Raw genomic sequence first — 19,192 nt, 5'->3', positions numbered from 1 at the left:
CATTAAAAATTCACCAGAGTCCTTGAAGCAATTCAGCTCTTCCGTTAACGTGTCTTTTCAGGAGGTAAAACAGAACCGGTAATAATTTATTACTAATATTTCCATTTTACAGTGAGGAAACAGGAACATGGAAAAGTTAAATTATCCAAGGTCATAGGGATCATCCAACTGGGAGCAGTGTTTCTCAAACTATAATACAGTAACTCCTAGGAGACACCTTGTGTTTTAAGACCTGTTCGATCCTGCCAAGAGCAGGAAATAACAAGGGCTGGGGTGGAGGCTATGAATCAAATCTAACATATTACTAGCAGGTCGAACGTGAATCGTAACCCTAAGACTACAAACTGAGTAACCCATGGACCACAGGAGGCATTTCATTACTCTGGGTTAGAGCAATGGCATCAAGACCCAAGGCTGGGCACAGCGGGCCCCAAATGGGGAACTTCAAGAAAGAAATGGTCAACGCTACCAGCACATTAATAAACGCTTTCTGAGCATGGAGGCTGGAAAGACAGTGGGCAACGAAAGAGCTGAAGACAGAAACACAACAAAAGAGCACTTTGTTGTTCTCTAAATCTAGCAGGAGAAACAAGCCCAAGGAATTAAATTTGGTTAACACACATTGTTTTACTAACCTGAGAATTCTCATCTATTACAGGCTGTAAAGATGACCCTACATAACTGATGCCATCCAAGGCGGGGAGTAGAGAGGAGCAGAATGGGTGGACCTAATGCAACCAGATGATAAATTCACCTACAATGTTTACTTTTTAAACAAATTATGATTTACTTGTAAGCTAGATGAAAGGAACGGGTCTAACACAAGTTTATTCCAGACAGTAAAAGAGGTTCAGGTCACAAACTATTAAGAGCATTTTCTTTCCTTTAATAAAGGCAACAGATCACTCAACAACCCTTTACTGAATGCCTACTATGCATGCAGAGCACTGTGAAGTCACCAATTAGTTTCAAAGACTAAAACAAGAGATGGTGTTCCCCAAAATCTGTGATTCATAATAAGCTTCACCCCACATGATCTTGCCGCTGAGAAAAAATGACTAAAAGGCAAAGAGGAACCAGAAAGAGGGTTTCCAAAGCTCCTTTGAAGATAAGACTATTTCATACCATAATAAAGTTTACTTACAAAACAGATAAAGCTCTATTTAACCAAGAAGTCGGGGGAGCGGGGGGCGCGGGGAGTCTTTCTTAACGAATCATTTTAAGAGCTTGTTACACTCATACACAAGTGCGGGAGCGCCCTTCGAAAGGTATGACGCAGGGGTTTCTTAACAATACCTCCTGATCTTCGGTAATTAACCTCGCTCCAGATCAGGCCCCAACTAGCTCCTGGCTCCCACTAGATGCAAGGCCTGGGTTCACGCTGCGGCACAAGGGTGTGCTGTGCAACTGCGACAGCCTGTGAGGCAGAGAGGTCAATTTCTGTTTTATTTATTTGATCCGTCCCTTTAAAGTGTAGGCAAACGAAGCCTCATTTGGGTAGACAGCGGGGCTAAGGCGACAGCCGTCTGGTGACGAGCCCCAACTTCTCCTCGAGGAGGGATACATCCATTTTCGACGGCAACGTCCCCACACACGGACGTGCGGAGAAAAAATTTCCCTAAAGCTTCTTCCTAAGGAGGATCCGCCGGAGGCCACCCTCCTCAGTTCGGGCTAGGAGACACTGCGGCTGCCGCGACAAGGAAGTCGGGGGGCGGCCGGGGGATCGGGGGCCGAGGCCTGACTGCAGGGCGGGATCACCCGGGCAAGGTCTCCGACCGGCGCCGTCGCCCCTTTCCCCGCCCGGCCCAGCGGGTTCTCACCGCGCTTCCCTCCCCAGGCAGGCCTGGCGCACTTACCCCCGGTTGGGACCCTTAGGGATGAACCAGGGCACCAGGAAGCCGACGATGCCCCAGAACACGCTCATCACGATGAGAGGGACGGTGAGGCCGGTATACGCCATGGTTGCTGCGGGAAGCGCCTGCCCCGGACCCGCCGCCGCACTCGGGTCCCACCCGGAAGTGTCAACTCCGGCCGCGGGACCTGCGCGCGCAAAGGCCCGCCCCCTGCGTCTCCACGTGACCGCGCGCGGGACTCCGCCCCGCCCTCCGCTGGGAACCCGCCGGGCTCCTGCTGTGTAAGACACTGTAGAGCCCCAGAGCTAGAGATGTGTGTCATCAGGGGCTCAGCAAAGTTTTCAGATAAGAAGGTGGCCCTTATAAGAAAAATGTAGTTATTTACAGCCTTATCTTCTTATGCAAGAAGCATATTTAGAGAACTTCATCGTAAGTTTCTGTTCAGAATTCTGTGTGGTAGCCACTGGGTCATGAGCTTTAAGTGCTTGAGTTTCGTTTTGAACACCTCACGACAGCCTATGACGCCGTTTAATTATTATCCCCACTTTGCAGGTGAAGAAACTGAGGCCCAGAAAGGAGGTTAAGGATCTTGCTCAGGGTCACATAGCTACTAAGTAGCAAAACCAAGATTCAACCTTTGTTGGTGTGATTTTCAAGGCCAGTGCTCTTAACTACTGCCCTACTGAATGACGTGGACTGTGCCAGGTTCGGAGGGTTACAGGAATCAGACACACCTACCCACAGGGAGTTCACAGGCTGGTGAAAAGATGGACATTGAGCAGGCCACTGAATGCAGTGTGAAGGTAGGTTGGACCACAATGCATGACTTTTCCACCCCAAGCCAGTCTTGAGCTGAGCCTTGAAAGAGGGGTAGGGATTAGCTAGGGTAGTAAGAAGAAGTTAACAAGGAATTTCTGATGCTTGCCAAGGATTTGCACACATGTTCAGTGTATGTGACAGCCTTGTAACAAAGGAAGAACGTAATTCTCAGAGAAGTTGATAGAGCTTTCAGGCAAAAGCAAGATGGAAAGCGAATCTATAAACCAACCCAGTGTGCTTTACCCTGGACCATGATTTCGCTGTGACAGTCACATTTCCCTCCCTTGAATTACCTCCTGATTTCTTTCCTCATTCAACTAGAATGAATTTTTGGATTAAATGGGAAGTTGGACCAAAGATCTTTGACATCTCTTCAAACATGATTTCAAACCTTTACCTGAAGGACAAGGTAGGAAACCAGTTGGTCTCTTGTGTGCTCATCCTGCCCCTTCCCAACAACTCAGTCGCAGCAGAAATTCTGTTGTTCTTAAGTTCCATTCCCGGCACCACCTTCACAAGACCTGTTTCATTCTGTTAATACATGTCTTGTGGCCTTGTACTTGTTTGTATGTATAAATCAACCAACCCTTTAGTAGAAGGCAAACTCCTTGAGAATGGGTGCTGTTTACCTGATCTGTCTTCCTTAGAAGCATTTTATGCCTAGAATGTGCTCAATAAACGTTTGTACAGCTGCAATGAATAGTTAAGAAAGAGTGACATCAGCCAGATCTAAATTAGAGAAAAAAGCTTGGTCTTTCTTTCCATTTCTTTTTTTAAAAGCTTATTTCTAATTGTGGCATACAAATATACATAACATGAAACATACCTTCTTAACCACTGTTAAGTGTACGGTCCGGTAGTGTTAAGTATCTTAAAACACAGTTGTGCACCAGATCTCCAGAACTATTTTATAACCACTAAACAAGTCCCCATTCTTCCCTCCCCTAGTTCCTGGCAACCATCATTCTACTTAATTGTTTCTATAAGCTTGACTACTCAAGATACCTGATGTAAGTAAAATCATAGAACATTCGTCTTTTTGTGACTGGCTTATGTGTCACTGAGCATAATGTCCTTGAGATTCATCCGTGTGGTAGCACATATCAGAATTTCCATCCTTCTTAAGGCTGAATAATATTCCACTGTATGTACACACCACATTTTGTTTTTCCATTCATCCATGATCGGATAGTTGAGTTCCTTCCACTTTTTTGGCTATTGTAAAAAATTTCCCCCTTTCTTAAATTAATGCAGGTGTTTTAAGTTGATCTTGGTAAGTCTACCTTTTGCCTTGCCTTCCTGGCAGCCTCTCTGAGAAGCAGATGTCAGGAGCACAGGCATATAGCTGTTCAGACACTGGTTCTGTTCAGACACTGGGCTGAAATCTGTTTCAGCCGTTGTGAAAGAGAAAACACTTTAATCTGGGTATTAAATATGTGGGCTAGTATTGGCCAATAGCACCCTCTATCAGTCAGTCTGTCAAAAACATTTTATCACACATTCCAAGTGAAAGCTGTGGAGAAGGCCAAGAGCTAGGATTGTGTGATGAAGAAATATTCTCTGGTTTCAGGTCTCCTGTAAGAAAAAAATGAGACTTTGGGCAGCATGGTCCCAGGACTGCTGGAGAGTCCTAGAGACTCTCCCAGTGGGTCGGCCAGGTCCTCTCTTTTCTAACCACCAATCGATGTGACGCTGAATTTGACACTGAATTTTCTTCCTTCGCTTCACCAAGAACATCATTGCAACAGGTTGATTGCAGAAGCATTATAAGAATCCATTTGTTTTCTACTAAGCCAGACATGAAAATCTGTATGCAGGTCAGGAAGCAACAGTTAGAATTGGACATGGAACAACAGACTGGCTCCAAATAGGAAAAGGAGTACATCAAGGCTGTATATTGTCACCCTGCTTATTTAACTTCTATGCAGAGTATATCATGAGAAACGCTGGACTGGAAGAAGCACAAGCTGGAATCAAGATTGCCAGGAGAAATATCAATAACCTCAGATATGCAGATGACACCACCCTTATGGCACAAAGTGAAGAGGAACTAAAAAGCCTCTTGATGAAAGCGAAAGTGGAGAGTAAAAAAGTTGGCTTAAAGCTCAACATTCAGAAAACGAAGATCATGGCATCCGGTCCCATCACTTCATGGGAAATAGATGGGGAAACAGTGGAAACAGTGTCAGACTTTATTTTTTTGGGCTCCAAAATCACTGCAGATGGTGACTGCAGCCATGAAATTAAAAGATGCTTACTCCTTGGAAGGAAAGTTATGACCAACCTAGATAGCATATTCAAAAGCAGAGATATTACTTTGCCAACAAAGGTCCGTCTAGTCAAGGCTATGGTTTTTCCTCTGGTCATGTATGGATGTGAGAGTTGGACTGTGAAGAAGGCTGAGCGCTGAAGAATTGATGCTTTTGAAGTGTGGTGTTGGAGAAGACTCTTGAGAGTCCCTTGGACTGCAAGGAGATCCAACCAGTCCATCCTAAAGGAGATCAGCCCTGGGATTTCTTTGGAAGGAATGATGCTAAAGCTGAAACTCCAGTACTTTGGCACCTCATGCAAAGAGTTGACTCATTGGAAAAGACTCTGATGCTGGGAGGGATTGGGGGCAGGAGGAGAAGGGGACGACAGAGGATGAGATGGCTGGATGGCATCACCAACTCGATGGACGTGAGTCTGAGTGAACTCCGGGAGTTGGTGATGGACAGGGAGGCCTGGCGTGATGTGATTCATGGGGTCGCAGTGTCGGACACAACTGAGCGACTGAACTGAAACCAGACATAAAGGAACTGTGCACAATGTCACTCTTTTGGCTACATTTTTTGGTTTTGTTTTGGAAAAGGGAGTTATTTTCTATAAAAACATTAACATGTTTTGGGTTTATTTTTTTAATGAATTAAAATCTTACAATGTTAATGTCTAACATGGTGAGTTATTTTGATAGATGTAATCCACATAATAAAGGTCTTTGGGTCCTCAGTAACTTTCATTTATTTTATTTTTGACTGATCTGGGTCTTTGTTGTTGCGAGTGGGCTTTCTCTAGTTGAAGTAAGTGGGAGCTGCTTTCCAGTAGCGGTGTGCAGGCTTCTCATAGCAGTGGCTTCTCTTACACGGAGCATGGGCTTTAAGGCGCATGGGCTTCATTCAGTAGCTCTGGTGCTTGGGCTTAGTTGCTCTACAGCTTGTGGAATCTTCCTGGACCACGAATTGAACCCGTGTCCTCTGCATTGGCAGGGATTCTCCACCACTGGACCACAGGGAAGTTGCTCAGTAATTTTTAAATTAGAGGAAAAGTCTCAGAGGCAACTTCAGTAGGATAGAGTAAACAGGAGTGGACTGAAACATTACAGTGCAAACCCCAAGGAGCTCCTAAACAGGAACACGGGGTTACAAAGCCACAGTCGGAAAGCTCCTTTCCAAGTTGATTGAGAAGGTTAGAAGTTAGTGGAGAAGCGGAAACTCCAGCATAATTCACTGCTGTTTGCTCTGCTCATATATAGGGAAAGTGTACTGTGGGCTGACGCCACCGATTATGGCAGCTACCATTTTTTGATGGCCACTCATCAGTCATTAAACAAGGTGCTCTGAATTACCTGTCTCAGTGCTCACAACACCTAAGTAGGTGTTATTAAATTCATTCTACATATTAAAAAAGAGAGGCTCAGATTTGTAACTTGCTCAAAGACTAGCTGTTTTAAGAGATAAAACTGGAATCAGTATGTAAGTCTTTGTAGCTCGTGTTCTTCCTAGTAAACCATGCTCCCTCTTCTATCTCAAATAGTAAATCATCAAAAGAAAAAACCCCTTAAATTATATACTACTTTAAAAGATAGAGACATCTAACACATAAGATGAGACCTTTGAAAACCTGTTGCAGAATTAGCTGCCCTCATATTAGGGATAGGCTAGGATGTGGTTGATTTAGTTATTTCTGATGGACAAGTAATATTTTACTTATATTGATGTGTATTTGTATTGTAATTATGGTGTTCAGGAAATAAATCAACCTCATATAGCTATTTACATTTGGATGACCTGCCATTCTCATGAAGACTTATTCATGGACCGGACTTTAGTAAAAACCCAATCATGTATGTATAGAATATTTCTAGAAGGATACCAAAGACTGGAAACAGTGACTGCTTCTGGGGAGAACTGAGTGACTTAAGAGTCAATATGACAAGGAAACCTACTTTTCACTGTATACCTTTTGTACTTTTTTATGTTGTACTATATATGCATGTGTGCATACTAATCGCTTCAGTTGTGTCCAACTCTTTGCAACCCTATGGACTGTAGCCTGCCGCTCTGCTCTGTTCAGTTTTTTTCTTTAAAAGAAAAAAACTAATTAAAAAGAACAATGAACAAAGACCCAAGCCATTACCAGATTGGAACTGCTCAACTCTGTAGTCTATAGCATCAGCAGAGTACAGAGGACTAAAGTCCTGCCTGGTTCCCAGATCTGATTACTTCCTTGCTTACCCAGCTCACGTGGAAAGCCCTGTAGCTGAACATCTCAAACCCCAGTGCACTGTGAAAGCAGACACTCAGAAGGAGTTATCTGAAGTGTGAAAGTTTGGAGTCTTTCCAAAATAACACAGGGGGACTCACTCACGTAAGTGGACATCTACAAATTTGATGAAAAGGTCAGTAGGAAACTACTTAATTCAAACTCATTCCAGGAAACATGCTAAACCTCCCTCCCCAGCCTGAACCTTGATAAGCAGGCCCATCCAGCTGGCATTCTACAGCCCCAATTTCCTGCAGCAGCCCAAGCACAATACTGCTGCCTTTAAACCCTCCCGCTTTGGTCAAGAACCAGCATTTATCCAAACTCCCTGGAGAAAAACTTTTCCCTGTATTCCTGCAGACAAAGCCACTGCAATCTCCTCAGAAAGACAGTAGCTATCACTTGCTGAGTTCTCTATGCTCTACACACGGTATCTCAAGTAGTAAGTCTTGACAACTCTATTTGGTAGGTACTCATTTCATCTCCATTTTATAACCATACAGGCCCAGAGAGGTTAGGCCATTTGCCCAGGGTCACACAGCTAGAAGATGACAGAGCTGGGGTTAGCTCTCAGTTGATGCCGAATTTCTGCTCTTGATCATGCACTATTATTCACGTGACTGATGATAAGAAGTCTGGTGTGATTTGGGGGAGATGACAGTTCTCAAAACTTACCTATCACTTGATCATGTTGCTGAAAAGAAACCAGATCTGATTCCTAGGAAATAATCATCATTTAAGTGTAATGGTGAGAGTAACGGTTGGAGCCTAGGGCCGAGACCAGGAATCAGAAGATACTATCTTACTATAAATTTAACCTAGTTTGAAATCTTTTATTCAGATTTGGGGGCCTAAAACATGTGTTATCAAGAGTGAAGACAAAAAGAAACAAACTCCAGCCCTCACTGGTTGACCTGTTCATTACACCTGCTAGACACACAGCTCAGTGCGCTGATACAGTTGCCATGTTTTGGGCACCTACTATACTTTATGTGCTGTGATTTGTAGACATCCTGATCCACAATTTCCCAAATTTACCTAGTCATAAGTATCATACAAGGGCCATGTGAAGAGGTCTGAATAGACCTCTCTCTTCAGACCTACTGCATCACAGAATCTCCAGGCAAGGAGGTAGAGACTGTTAGCAAGCACCCACATTGACTCCTAAAATCAGGAGGGTCTGGTGGACTGCTACTTTAATTTTCAGTCTTGAAGATCAGTGTTTCTAGCTTCTTACATAAAATAGGGAAACAGAGGCTCATAAAAAGGGCTGACCAACGACCAGAACAGGACTTGATTCAAGATTCATCTGACTCCAGAGCTGGTACCATTCTGCTCACTGTTAAATCAACGCTGCAGTCAGAACATGCATATTGAGTTCTGTGGTTTGTGATCTTATCCATCTTCTGTGAAAAATCATTACTTGAGTGCAAGGTGAATGTTAGAACTGGAAATACTGAATAATAATAGCAATATTAGAATTTATACACTCATACTTTCGAAGTGTGCTCAGTAATAGCCCATTTGATCCTGGCATTTTATTTCTGCATTTTCCGTGAGACAGGAAGGCAATGCAAGTATTACTTTCTTTTGGCTCTGACAGTAAAGAATCTGCCTGCAGTGCAGGAGACCTGGATTTGACCCCTGGGTGGGGAGGATCCCCTGGAGAAGGGAATGGCTACCCACTGTATTCTGGCCTGGAGAATCCCACGGACAGAGGAACCTGGCAGGCGACAGTCCATGGGGTCACAGAGTCGGACACAACTGAGCGACTGACGTCTTCTACCGAGAAAATGGAAGCTGAGATGAGCAGCTTGCTTGAAGGCCTCTGACCACCCAGTGGCAGAGCCGCGACTGGCACTTGATGGCTGGTGACAGTGCTCTCCCCACTACAGCACTATTGCTGCAAACACAAGTTCTTCTGTTCCAGACGTCTAGGCTCTTATCAGACTCTAATAAAGGGTTGCTAAGAGTAGAGGGAGGAATACCAGAGGGGGCTGATGCGGGAGCTGAATGTCCTTTGATGCACCGAGGTCTGGGTTCAAATCCTAGCTCTCTTATGCTCTCTGGGATTTGGGCACTTAAACTAAACTCATTTTCTTCAGCAGTCAAAATGGAAAATAATGCAATCAGTCAACATGTATTAAGAAACATCAGTGTCAGATAAACCCTGTGTTACTCAGATCAGATCAGATCAGTCGCTCAGTCGTGTCCGACTCTGCGACCCCATGAATCGCAGCACGCCAGGCCTCCCTGTCCATCACCAGCTCCCAGAGTTCACTCAGACTCACGTCCATCGAGTCAGTGATGCCATCCAGCCATCTCAGCCTCTGTCGTCCCCTTCTCCTCCTGCCCCCAATCCCTCCCAGTTATCAGAGTCTTTTCCAATGAGTCAACTCTTCACATGAGGTGGCCCAAGTACTGGAGTTTCAGCTTTAGCGTCATTCCTTCCAAAGAAATCCCAGGGCTGATCTCCTTCAGAATGGACTGATTGGATCTCCTTGCAGTCCAAGGGACTCTCAAGAGTCTTCTCCAACACCACAGTTCAAAAGCATCAATTCTTCAGCGCTCAGCCTTCTTCACAGTCCAACTCTCACATCCATACATGACCACAGGAAAAACCATAGCCTTGACTAGACGAACCTTTGTTGGCAAAGTAATGTCTCTGCTTTTGAATATGCTATCTAGGTTGGTCATAACTTTCCTTCCAAGGAGTAAGCATCTTTTAATTTCATGGCTGCAGTCACCATCTGCAGTGATTTTGGAGCCCAAAAAAATAAAGTCTGACACTGTTTCCACTGTTTCCCCATCTATTTCCCATGAAGTGGTGGGACCGGATGCCATGATCTTCATCTTCTGAATGTTGAGCTTTAAGCCAACTTTTTCACTCTCCACTTTCGCTTTCATCAAGAGGCTTTTGAGTTCCTCTGAGAGCCATAAAAGGCTGAGTTTGATGTATTAATCAATAGATTGTTTACCACAGGGGCAAGGGAGGATTTTAGATGTGGCTCTGAAGCTAATCTTAAGGAATGATGAGAAGTTAGATTGGAGTCCACTGAGGACAGGAAGAGTCCCCTGTCTCCACACACTGATGCTGCGCAGCTGAGGGCCTCACGCAGCCAGATGAAGCAAAACGTCTGGATTTCTCTGTGTTCTCGTTACATTTCATATGTTGGAAATTAATTTTTAAAGTTATGAAAACAATAGGACCAAAAAAAACACAAAAACCTGTGAACCAAGTCAAGTCTTGCCTGTAGGGCATCAGTTTCCTGAACCATCTTTAGGAGAGGGCATTTCAGTCACACCAGATAGCACTAGCAATGTCAAGACTTGGGCCGGGCAGCCGGGTCAGGGAGCTCCACGTCCCTGGGTCGGTTAGGGTGTGGAGGAGAGGAAGCTGGCCAGAGGGCAGTGCGGCAGGCCAGAGAGGGAGTGCTGAGCGGCACTGCTCTCGGTGGGGCCTTGTGCCTGCCAGGCACAGGGTGACTTCCGTCGAGCAGGGCAGACCTCTGCATCAGGAACCAGAGCCCTGTCCTGTCCACCCTGTCAGCATGAGGGTCTAAGCAGCAGCAGGGCTGTCTTAATCTCACAGCTACTACTGTGCTGCTCTCTGTAGATTATGAAAGACTCCCAATGGGGAACTGAGAATTAAGATGGATTTTACCTATAAAGCAATAAATACCATTTGGAACAAGAAAACATTTCCAACTTTTATTCATAAAATTATTAATCAAAACAAAGTGGATTTACAGAACCACATAAACAATAATAACAAAACAGGAAGGAAATAAAATACTCAAGAGAGAGACATCTTGAAAAGTTTTAAAGGCCTACATGCCAGGTAAAAAACCTACAGATAAACCATGGTTGTGCAACAGGGTATATTCATTCCTGCATTTTCTCAATAAGTTCCTCCTTATATTTTCCTTTCTCTTTCCCAACCTGTCGAGATTTGGCTTTGCGTTCAAGAATTTTTTTCCGATCTTTGTCCAGTTTTAGCCTGGTGATGACCACCTGTTAGGATGAGAAAACAAATAGATCTTGATTTCTTTTTTAAGGGGAAAGGACTTAAAAGCATAATTATCTCATACAGCAGATTGTCCCTCAATGATAGCAGCTTGGGTTCCTTCTTCTGCTACCCAATCTCCAATCCCTAACTCCTGTGGGTCTAGGGACCATTTATGTAGTTTAGTGATACAAAGATTGAAGATTATACTACCAACATGGATGGTTTGTCTGTCATCCCCTGGCTGGCAAAATACATTGTTTTTAAAAATACTGCATTCCCACCAGCTACTGGGCGATATAGAGATCACACAGATGAGTGAGACACAACCATTCTGCCCTTAAAGGATCTGAAACTCTGGAGGAGAGACTCTACAGCGTATAAGCTGGGAGTTTAAGAGAGGAACAGTTAATTTCACTAGCTGGGAGTGAGGGCTGAAGGAAGAGGTGTTCTCTCTAGTCCCTCTGCACACTCCCTCGTGGGGAAGTCATGCCTGCAACACTCTTGCTACCAGCTTGCAGACGGGCTGTCACCATGATGACAGAGCACACAAGAGAAGAATCTGGATCCTTGATGCTGCCACTAGCCAGTGAACCAACCAAGCCTGCCTGACCTCCCTCTGAAGTCCTTATCACATCTGCCTGTGTGGGCAATACTGATGCCCAACAACTTCAGCAGGAATGCTGGGACACGCAGCCGCTGCCACTGTGTGGCCCGGGCCATACCTTGCTGGGGTGAATGCCCACGTGGACAGTCGTGCCGTTAGCCTTCTCACGCTGCACCCGTTCAATGTAGATGACGTACTTCTTCCTATACACCTGGACTACCTTGCCAATTTGCTGACCTTTGTAGTGTCCTCGAACCACCTAAGAGAAAATACAAAACTGAATTCTCCCCATTGCTAATGCCTGAATATCACAGTAAGGAAACTAATGATCAGCAACATAATGGCTAACAATGAAACTTTCTGCACAAAAAACAGATTAATCTTGGCAGTCAAATTCAGCCTTTTTCCCTCCCCTGGTATAAATCTGCTCTGTGTTATTCTAAGTCAGGTGGAGGTTCTTCACCTGGATTTTTTCCTTCTCTTACCTGAACAAAACATTCCTTGAAGTAGGTCAGTCATCACACAACTAGTCCTGAGAATAAAACTAACGCAACACTGTAAATCAACTACACTTCAATTTAAAAAGAAAGAAAGAAATTATATTGACATTCTCACGTAACCATGTAAAGCCCATGTTTTCAAAAAACAATTTATGACCTAGGGAAATTTTCAAGATATGACCTTTAAAGAAAAAAGAATACAAAGCTAAAAACAGTACAGTCTGAATCTTGTGTGTATATGCTTCATACATACGGGATACACAAGATGAAAATATATCCCAATGTTATCTAATGTTATCTATCCAATGTTATCTAATGTTATATATCTAATGGTTGCCATTAGACAGGAAGTAGAATTCTTAATTTATATTAGTCCACATTTCAAGATTTCTACAGTTAATACAAACATTTTATCATCAGAAAAAAATTAAAATGTCAAATTAAAACACTGTGGGCTATTTTCACACATTAAACATCTGTTCATACTGTAATTCTAGTCTAAAAATCAACTAGATTATGGTTTTCCTAAAGGCACGAGCCTATTACACAGCAGCCACATGAGCAGAGAAAATGCCACATGTAAAGAAACGGAGTCTCAATACTCTCATCAAGACTACAGACAGATGTTAAAAAGGAGTCAACACACCTGTGATAACAAGTAGATTAAACACGACACCCAGTGAGGAAGCAGACGGGAAAAGACTAGGTCAATGGACTGAGAGGGAGGGGCATGGCGAGGAGGACATCCAGAGTCCAGCTGGGCACCTGGATGTACGGGCCTGCCTTTCCCAGAGGCATGCAACGGGGTGATTCCATACACGGGGAAGGCCAACTGGGCCGGCGACAAAGACGTGAGAGTCATCCAGACATGGCAACTCAAAGCCTGAGTTTACTCAGGGAACTGCTGGTATGACACAAGCGCAGAATGTAGAAATCTAAGAAAAGCCAACATTTTGGAAGGGTGTACAAGAGACTGAAGTGGCCTGAAAGAATGGGAAACCAGGGAGTTTCCCTGGTGGCTCAGGGGTGAAGAATCCGCCTGGCAACTTGAGAGACACAGGTTCAACCCCTGATGTGGGAAGATCCCACATGCCACGGAGCCATTAAGCCTGTCTGCAGCGACTACTGCGCCTGTAGGCCACCACCACTGAAGCCCGTGCTCCTGGAGCCTGCACTCTGCAACAAGAGAAGTCACCACAGTGAGGCCCACCTATGAAACCAGAGAGCAGTTCCGCTTGCCACAGCTAGAGAAAAGCCCACTTAGCAATGAAGACCCAGCACAACCATAAATAAATAAATAAAAGGGAAACCAGGGAGTATTGTGTTACAGGAGCGACGAGAAGGTCAGATGCTGTGGAATGGTCAAGAAGAGAAAGGATTAAGTAACAGATGACAACAAGCTGGTCACTGGTGGTCGTGGCTACAGTGCTTTTGGTGGAGCAGAGGGACGAAAGTCGTTTATGGTAAGGCTGTGAATTCACCAGAGGTGGAAAGACGAAGATGAAAAAAGCCTGGCCCAAGAAGCCTGGATCTGAAGAGGATTGGAAAGAGGACATGTGCTCTATGGGGATGTGAAGTTAAGGGATAATTTTTTATTATTTAAGAACGGGAAACATTAATGTGTTTAAATGAACAAGTATGGAGGAAAAGGTACAGGAAGCTGTAGAGTAAGGAGATAATGGATAGAAGGATCTGAAGAGGGGAGAAGAGAGTGGTGGGTGTCACATTCAGTGGCAGAGGGAACGCTTCAGATAGAAACAGGATTTATAACAGGAGAGAAGGAAGACAGGAGGGGTGGAAATGCAGGTATTAAGCCAGAGGGTGTGGAGCCAGGAGCTCTGGAAGTTCCTGGATAACAGTTTTAATTCCCTCTGTAAAGTAGGAGGAAGACCCAACTACTCAGAGAAAGAGGCAGGTGAGACTTAGAAGATACCAAGAGAGAAAAGGCAGTTTTAACAAACCTAATTGGACTATTTTACTTTCCTGGCTGGAGACGTGCTTACCCCAAATGACCTCTGGAGTTAAGAGACCTGTATTCCTGGCCTGGACACTCATTTTCTATATTACTCTTTATTATTTTACCTGAGTTTCACTGTCTTCATATCTAAAAAGGAAACAGTTCATGCCCCCTTTTCTTTATCTCACGTTCCAATTCCATCCAGATTGTGCCCCTGCTGTGTGCCAGGCTTTGCACTGAGGTCAGAGAAGTTCTCTGGCCTCAGGGAGCTTGGTCTGATGAGTAGTAAAGCAGCTAACAGGTAAACATACAGATATATGATCCATGAACAGGGCACATGGGAAGATACTGAGATGGTAAGACCTGCAAAATGAGGAGTTAGGTAAAGGGGAGAAGAACACTCCAGGCAGAGGGAGCATTCTGGACAAAGACTCTGAGCATTCTAAGGACCTGAAAAGATGTGTTTGATGTACAGTGCAAGTGGGGGGCTTGTAAAATGAGATGAGGTTGGAGAATTAGGCCTGGACTGGATCACTGGAGCCTTATCAATGATTTAGATGTTACAGTTAGCACATCAAGCACCATTGATAGGTTTTAAGTAGGCTCTGATTTGCAAAGAATTTGTCTGTAGAGAATGGACTAGGGTAACAGTGGAAGCTGAAGATGCTTTGAACTAAAATGGAAATACATAAAGAAGTGTCAGATTTAAGACTTACTTTGAACGTAAAATCAACAGGACATAGTGACAGAAGAGAGGGGTTAGGGAAAGTTAAGAATAACTTAAAGGTTTATGGTATATACAGGTGGGGAGATAGAAGCATCACTTATTGAGGTGTGAAAGATGGGAGGAGAATCAGATTTTAGAGGCAGTGGGAATGTCAGGATCTCATGCATAAGAAGCTTGAGATGTCTGTGAGATATCCAAATAAAGACGTTCAGCAGGCAGTTAGATCTTAGGCCCGTGGTCAGAAAAGTGGTTTGAACCAGGATATAAAGTAGGAAGGTGTTAGCCTAGAGCAGATATTTCAAATTCTAGGTGTAAGGATTACCACCTAGGTAGACAGTGGAGGCCAGCCAATGGAAGAGCAGGTGCAGGCCCTGAGAACTCTAGTATTCAGGGGTCACACAGAGGAGAACTAGCCAGCAATAGGGCTGAGAAGCCGGAAGTAAACTGTGAGCTTGAAGTGTCACAGAAGCCAAAAGGGAGACAATTTCAAGAGTAAGGTGATGCCACCCATGCCAAACGCTGCTGAAAAAGTCAAGGACAGTCAGACGAAGAGGGACCGTTGAATTTAGTCATAAAGAGGTTTTTGGTGGTCTCAGCCAAAAGCAGTTTCTATAAAACAAAGAATCCAGGTTTTCCAGGTCTCACAAAACTGGAGAATCTGACAACTGAAGAGCCTGCATACCCCTAAATGGTACCTACAGGCGTTTCTGCACGTCCCTGACTGGCACCTACAGGCGTTCCTGCGCGTCCCTGACTGGCACCTACAGGCGTTCCTGCGCATCCCTGACTGGCACCTACAGGCGTTCCTGCGCGTCCCTGACTGGCACCTACAGGCACTTGCAATCCCTGGTTCCAGAGCATGTCTGATGGGAAGGGTCCAGAAGACAAGAGGCTGGACCATACTTCCAAATTATTTTTTCCACTCTATTCCTGTCACATTCTCAACCTAACTTCTCTCCTGCTTCCAACCTTTTCCTCCTCAAACCTTCCAAGTCCCCGTCCCTTACAGATACACCAAATTCCTTACTTCATTCTCTAAAATAATGGTTCTCAATTGGGGGAGGTTGTCAGGGGTGAATTTTGCTCCCCAGGGACAATACCTGGAAATACTGATAGCTCTGCTTATCCTAACTGTGAGAAGGCGCTACTGGCATCTAGTGGGGAGAAGCCAGGGATGCTGCTAAACACCCCACAGTGCACAGGAGAGCTCACCACAAAAAGCATTACCCAGCCCAAGAAGTCACCAGTGCGGAGGCCGGAAATCCGCTCTCAAATGCGAGCCCTACTGCAACAGGGACCCTGTGGATGATGTTCACCACTAGAGTTCTAGGGAACGGTGCCTGGTCTGGTAAATGCTCAATATATATTCCTTCAAGTTGTGAATATAGCTCTGCTCTATCTTACTCACCTTCACTTCCCTTCCCTACTAAACATTCTAAGCTCCAGTCAGAGAACAGACAACTTATACTTTCTCAAAATTTCACGCCTCTGATTTGCTTCCCCATTCTCCCTGCCAAATCCAGCACCATCAAACGTTCAGCTTCCACTAAACCCAATGATGCCAAAATCTTACTCTTATTCCAACACCTTCCCCTGCAAAGATCCAACGCACTTCCCCCAAGCAGTGTCTGGGAACTAGCAACCTCTGGACTAAAAAACAAAGCATTGTTTTGCTTGGCTGGCAAAGCAAAGCAAAACTTCTTAAATTTTTATTATTAAAGAATTGAGTTGGAATGCTCTACATTAAGCTGGCAGGCGCTCTCTGGTGACTCTGTGCCCCAACTCCCGTCACCTGCAGGGTCACATCATCTGCCCCGGTCCTGAGGGCGTGTGAGTCTCTTGACTCCTCCACGTCCAAGCACTGTCGACACTCTCCGGCAAAGGCAGCGCCCGAGCGCCACGCACGTGGGTAACTAGAGCCCGGGAGACAATTACCTGGACCTCGTCGTCCTTGCGGATGGGCATGGAGCGGACGTTGTACTTCTGTCGCAGCTCCTTGGAGAGTGGAGACGACATGATTTTCCTGCGCACGTGGGAGGGGGCATTGAAATGACGTTTGCGGTTTTTGCTGCGGTCCGAGGTCACGAAGGGGTTGAACTTCATCGTGTTCGTCTGCAAATAGAGACAAGGGAAGGAGCGAAGGGACGCTGGGTGGGGTACCAGGGCTTTCTCTCCATCCGGGACACTTCTCTCCATCCCCGCCCAGGGGTTCTAGGGAGGTGGCCTCGGAAGGAGACTGAGGGAGGAAAACGAAGGATATGAAGGGTCTGGGTGTTAAGACAAGCGTGGAGGGCGCATGCTGAACTAAACGGGGGTGGGCAGGGGGCGGCACTAGGGCCTTGAGGCTGAGGGACGAGCGCTCAGACTGCAAAAGAATGCACGGTTGGGGGTCACGCAGAGAGATCTCTGGGGAGGCGGGCAGACCCCCGGGCAGGCAGGATTGAGTCCAGTGGAGCGGAGGGCTTCCTGGCCGGAGAATTCACCGGCTCCACTCACTTACCGAGCGACCGCCGAGTTCAGAGGATGCGCGCGTAGGGACGGAAGTGAGGCTTCCTTGCTGCGCAAGCGCAGAAAGAAAACAATGCTCCATTCCCTTCAGAACGAAACTGAATAGCGCCCCCTGAGGCTTGGGGTGGGATCGCAGTGGCTCGTTTCCAGGGACCCTGGATGGCTTAGGCGGCTCCGGGGATCACGCCCGGAACCCCGGTGACTTGGTGCCGCCGGGGAGAAAGGGCAGATTTGTAGGGCTTGCAATAAAGCCTTGTTGATGTTCTCTTTATGTGTGTGTTGGTCGCTCAGTCGTGTCTTAATCTTTGTGACCCCATGGACTGTAGCTCACCGGGCTCCTCTGTCCGTGGGGATTCTCTAGGCAAGAATACAGGAATAAGTTGCCACGCCTTTCTCCAGGGGATCTTCCCGACCCAGGGATTGAACCTGGGTCTTCCGCATTGCGGGCAGATTTTGTATAGTCTTAGCAACCATGGAAGCCACCTGTTCTTTTTAAAGGTACATTATTAATAGTCTCTTTCCTACTCAAAACTCTTTGCCCCTGTTACCCTCCTCAGAGGTTGTTTAGGCAAATGATCGGGGTGATTATACATCGTGGTGCTTTAAATGCAATTGGCTGACTTGCTTCTTCACAATCACTGAGAAGTCTGTTCAAATGCAAATTTTCATGTTCCACTACAGCCCTACAAAATCAGACAGTATTAGGTTGGGGTCAGGGGCTCTGAATTTAGAGCAAGCACACCAAAGACTTTGAGGTGCACCAATGTTTGAGGGACATTACAAACCAACCATTTGTCTTTTGCAAAACTTCCCCCCAGTCTTTTAGAAAAGCTGGGGTTGTAGAATGACACATGAACTCAAGTGGCTCTTCAAGTTGCTGAGCCTTGGGGAGATGCCTCCATGTTTCTGAGCCTGTTATCTGTGAAATGGGTGATCTAAAGTAGATGACTCGTTGAATTGTTAATGAAGACTAAGTGTCTTAATCCGGTTTTGTGTGTTTAGAACAGTATCTGGCACATAGCACTCAATTACAACCAGCTATTAATGGCAGCCCACTCCAGTACTCTTGCCTGGAAAATTCCATGGACGGGGGAGCCTGGTAGGCTACAGTCCATGGGGTCGCAAAGAGTCAGACACGACTGAGCGACTTCACTTCACTTTATTATTCCTAAGGGCTTCTCAGGTAGCTCAGTGGTAAAATAATCTGCCTGCCAATGTGGTTTGATCCCTGGGTCAGGAAGATTCCCCTGGAGGAGGAAATGGCAACCCATTCCAGTATTTTGCCTGGAGAATCCAGTGGACAGAGGAGCCTGGTGGGCTACAGTCCATGGGGTCGCGAAGAGTCAGATATGACTGAGCATGCAGGCAGAGAGATTAGTCCTAGAGAGCAGAGGCCTCTTTGTGGGCCTTGCTCCACAATGGCCCTAAGGGCAGGCCACACCAGAATCACACTTTGGCCATTAACTCCCAAAGACGCAAACTGTAAGCTTTCTGTGTTTGATCTAACACGTGCAGTGTGCTCGTGCCAACTGAAGCTGTGCTCACTCTCCCTTTTTAAATTCTGTGAGTCTTTAAAAACTTGGTAGCACAGCTGGGATTCTTCCGACTAGCGACCCTGCGGGTTTGGAGCCATTGCCCTGCCCGACTCACCCTGGGCCCGCCCACCCTTGCCCACCTTGTCCCCACCTCACCCT

General features: G+C 45.7%; 2 protein-coding genes and 1 long non-coding RNA gene across 3 annotated transcripts in view; 1 reads left to right on the top strand and 2 right to left on the bottom strand.

Annotated features, from left to right (window-relative positions):
* ATP6V0E1 (ATPase H+ transporting V0 subunit e1) overlaps positions 1-2,048 on the bottom strand; it is a 30,367-nt gene extending 28,319 nt beyond the window's left edge. The window contains exon 1 of the mRNA XM_005899774.3: positions 1,857-2,048. Within this exon, the coding sequence (XP_005899836.1) occupies positions 1,857-1,960 (104 nt within the window). The 5' untranslated portion in view covers positions 1,961-2,048. The remainder of the gene's footprint in view (positions 1-1,856) is intronic.
* Positions 2,049-2,147: 99 nt separating this feature from the next.
* On the top strand, positions 2,148-4,867 carry LOC138984175 (uncharacterized). The gene is made up of 5 exons (XR_011461432.1): positions 2,148-2,282; positions 2,406-2,656; positions 2,994-3,081; positions 3,621-3,682; positions 4,243-4,867. It is a non-coding gene; the product is annotated as an uncharacterized lncRNA (long non-coding RNA).
* A 6,023-nt stretch (positions 4,868-10,890) lies between these two features.
* On the bottom strand, positions 10,891-17,619 carry RPL26L1 (ribosomal protein L26 like 1). Its single transcript, XM_005899773.3, has 4 exons — positions 17,491-17,619; positions 16,926-17,102; positions 11,925-12,065; positions 10,891-11,207 (listed from the first exon to the last, which is right to left on the bottom strand). The coding sequence occupies exons 1-4, from the start codon at positions 17,578-17,580 to the stop codon at positions 11,079-11,081; spliced, it is 537 nt and encodes a 178-aa protein (XP_005899835.2). The 5' UTR covers positions 17,581-17,619; the 3' UTR covers positions 10,891-11,078.
* Between the last annotated feature and the right edge of the window lie 1,573 nt (positions 17,620-19,192).

The sequence above is a fragment of the Bos mutus genome, chromosome 20 (genome assembly GCF_027580195.1).
Source record: "Bos mutus isolate GX-2022 chromosome 20, NWIPB_WYAK_1.1, whole genome shotgun sequence".
NCBI lineage: Eukaryota > Metazoa > Chordata > Mammalia > Artiodactyla > Bovidae > Bos > Bos mutus.
This window is presented reverse-complemented; position numbering and strand designations above follow the sequence as displayed.

What these genes read in the sequence shown, in the direction of transcription:
- RPL26L1 (XM_005899773.3), bottom strand. Translation starts at nt 17,580, where the DNA reads ATGGAGCATTGTTTTCTTTCTGCGCTTGCGCAGCAAGGAAGCCTCACT. An exon ending in CTGAACTCGGCGGTCGCTCG is followed by an intron (nt 17,103 to 17,490) that starts GTAAGTGAGTGG and finishes CTCTATTTGCAG; the next exon opens with ACGAACACGATGAAGTTCAA. An exon ending in GCAAGGACGACGAGGTCCAG is followed by an intron (nt 12,066 to 16,925) that starts GTAATTGTCTCC and finishes ATTTTCTCTTAG; the next exon opens with GTGGTTCGAGGACACTACAA.